This window comes from Myotis lucifugus, unplaced genomic scaffold (genome assembly GCF_000147115.1).
Source record: "Myotis lucifugus unplaced genomic scaffold, Myoluc2.0 scaffold_181, whole genome shotgun sequence".
Classification (NCBI taxonomy): Eukaryota; Metazoa; Chordata; class Mammalia; order Chiroptera; family Vespertilionidae; genus Myotis; species Myotis lucifugus.
This window is the reverse complement of record NW_005871229.1, coordinates 179,018-182,307: the sequence shown is the minus strand read 5'-3', so window position 1 is coordinate 182,307 and position 3,290 is coordinate 179,018. Positions and strand designations below refer to the sequence as shown.

At 49.5% G+C, this 3,290-nt stretch overlaps 1 protein-coding gene across 1 annotated transcript in view; it reads right to left on the bottom strand.

Moving 5' to 3' along the window:
* Positions 1–1,868: 1,868 nt before the first annotated feature.
* Positions 1,869–3,290, bottom strand: part of OASL (2'-5'-oligoadenylate synthetase like) — a 16,991-nt gene continuing 15,569 nt past the window's right edge. The window contains exon 6 of the mRNA XM_023760408.1: positions 1,869–2,567. Coding sequence (XP_023616176.1) covers positions 2,067–2,567 — 501 coding nt within the window. The 3' untranslated portion in view covers positions 1,869–2,066. The remainder of the gene's footprint in view (positions 2,568–3,290) is intronic.

Genomic DNA, 3,290 nt, shown 5'->3' with positions numbered 1-3,290 from the left:
AGGTGGACTTTTTTCTTTTCAAACCACACACACCCCCCCCCCACCCCCACACACCAGGAATTTTGTCCCATTTTCCTCTAAATGTGAAAGGATTCAAAAGATGGGGGAAGGGGCAGGGGTTCTTCCCATCCGTGGGGCAAAACCTACGGGCCCGTTTGAAAATGAATAAAAAATAAACTAAAAAAAAAAAGACCGTACCCTTTATGTAATGATGTTTACTTTGAATTTATATTAGTTCACACAAACACTCCATCCATGCTTTTGTCCCAGCCCTCCAGTCCAGTTTAAGACCCATTGTGGCCCTCGAGTCAAAAAGTTTGCCCACCCTGGTAGCCCAATGATGGCGAACTTTTTGAGCTCGGCGTGTCAGCATTTTGAAAAACCCTAACTTAACTCTGGTGCCGTGTCACATATAGAAATTTTTTGATATTTGCAACCATAGTAAAACAAAGACTTATATTTTTGATATTTATTTTATATATTTAAATGCCATTTAACAAAGAAAAATCAACCAAAAAAATGAGTTTGCGTGTCACCTCTGACACGTGTGTCATAGGTTCGCCATCACTGGTCTAGCCTGACTACCCGAGGGAAATGAGGCACTCTTTCTGCCCCTGAAGGCAAAAAGAGGTGGGAATTAGGCAGGTTACTATGGATAAATTTCCCAGAGGCTTTGAGAACCAATCATAAGATGCATTTTATATTCTATTGAAAGTGAGTAGGGCGAGAAGTACCACATCGCAGAGTATGGCCCCAGCCCCTGGCAGGTTGTAGACAATGTTGATGACCACTCTGAGGCTCAAAGGATTAAGCAATAACCACTAGGACAGCATTAGCTCCAGTGGAAAGAAATGAAGACCATCCAAAAGAGAAGCAACAAAGGTTATTTATTCCCAACTTGCTGTAGCAAGGGAGGCACCCAAATGCATTTGGCAGACTCGAAGACAAGCGATGGGAACGTTTTATAGTGGAAGAGGGAGAAGGCCTCAGGTGTGCCCTGGCTGAGGTGGGGGCCTGGGGTGGCTGGAGGCAGGCTATCCAGAAGCAGGAAATCATCCTATGTGATTGTTAGCGAGGTTATTTGGTTTCCTCTGCTCGGTCCTGAGTTGGAAGACAGCGGGGAGGGGAGGGGAGGTTAAGGAAACTGGCAGCTATTGACCAAGTCCTGGCGATTTTGTGTTGATTGCTGCACAGGTTGTGGTTTGGCTTCCCAAAGTGGTGGCTGCAGAGATTGTGGGTCAGAATTCTATTGTCATATGTGGTCTGTTCATTTGTATTGTGGACGAAAGGGGCCACATGCAAACCTGACAGGCTCAGGGGAGGCCTGCAGGGCGGTCTTGCAAACTCAGAGACCTAAAGTCACCACAAAGGATGGTCTGAAATTAAACTTTAACTAAAAGCAGTGATGGTGGGTAGTTACATCCTAGGCCAGTATCTTCACTGACGAGGTCAACCTTTACCCTAACTGAGCCTGTCTTTTGCATCTATAACATACCCTTGAAATGTCTGAGTAACTTGTAACTTCCCTTTTTCTGGACCCCTTGGGGCACAACGTAATGTGCCTGGGCGCCAGGACAGAGACCACAGATTCCTTCATTGTTATCATGTTCATTGTTCCTGCCCCCACCTAAGTATGTGTCCATCATTTTACTTTTTATCCAATCCCAGGGGTTTCCCCGCTTTGCTTTCTCCCGCCTCTCTAGTCTATCACCAGTGGATTTCATGTACCCCACCTACGTCCCTTCCTTTGATTGCAATGGATAAATACAGATGTAACCCGCCATTCTCTGGAGCATTATCTCAATTTCTTGAGGTTCTGCTTCCTGGCAATTGTCGACAGTTTGGCTCAAATAAACTCACAAAAATCCTTTACAGGTTTGAATGTTTTTATGTTCACAGTATATCTAATCACTCACACCCTCCCCGTTCCTCCAGGCAGGGAGGGCTGGGGTAACTCTTTACAAAGCTGGAGAAGACCTGGGGCCCTTCAGCAGCTGAAGGAGTGATTGATAGGGTGGGTCCTGGATTAGATGGCAGAACCGCCCAGAGAGGTTCCCCAGAGGAAACTAGCTGGGCAGAAATGGGAAATGTGTGTCTTTCTTCTTGGAGAGGATGAGGGTGTCGCTGTCCTTGATACCATAGCTCCCCAAAACCGACCAGTCCTGCAGGACCTGGTCGAGGAACTGCAGCTCCTGCTGCTTTCTGAGCAGCCCCTGCTTGTCTTCTATCTGCTGCTTCAGGCCCAGCACGAAGCTGTTGGGGTCGATGGCATAGGCGTGGCTCCCACCTTCCGGATTCCTCACGAAGACCTGGATCTCCGGGGGGATGGTCTCCAGCAGGCAGATGCGCGTGTCGGAGAATATCCCGAACTCGGCCAGGGAGCTGCGGCTGCTGAGGAGCTTCCGCTCGCCGCCCGGAGTCTGGAAGGACAGACGCTGCAGGCCCGTGCAGCACTGTCTCCGCTGGATCCTCTCCTTGACCTTCCTTATGGAGCTATAAGGGTTCACCATGAGGGTCCAATCCGGGCAGCCCCACTGCTCCACAGTCACCTGGATGTCTCGTGCCCTCTGCAAGAGAGACGCGAGGGGCTGAGTCACCACATTCCTCTGTCTGACATGCCAACCCTTATCTTTCCAACAGCAGCAGCAGCAAACATTCAGGGAGTGCCAGCCACCTTCCAGGTCCCATGCTGGGTGCCTTTTATTCTCTTCTTAATGCATTTTATTCTCACAGCAGCCCTAGGAGGGGTTGGTTCTCCTATTATCCCATTTTACAGATAAGGAAATTGTGGTCAAGAAGGGTGAAGTGGCCTGTTAGTGTGGCTCAGTGGTTGAGCATTGACCCATGAACCAGGTCAGGGTTCAATTGCCAGTCAGGGCATGTGCCCGGGTTGCGGGCTCAATCCCCAGTAGGGGCGTACAGGAGGCAGCGAATCAATGATTCTCTCTCATCATTGATGTTTCTATCTCTCTCTCCCTCTTCCTTCCTCTCTGAAATCAATAAAAAATATATATCCTATATAATAAAAGGCTAATATGCAAATAGACCGAACGGTGGAACACCTGAATGGTGGAACACCCAACAACCAGTCACTATGATGTGTGCTGACCACCAGGGGGCATGCTCGGGGCTGCTGGCAGACAGGGGACCAGGGGCCATGGTGGGAGGGAGTGAAGGACAGCGCAGCCCCTCCAGGGTCGGCAGCTAGAAGCTCCCCGTGGGGCGTTGGCCTGGGAGCCGCAGTCAAGGTGCACAAATTTGTGTGCTGGGCCCCTAGTGTGTGTGTGTGT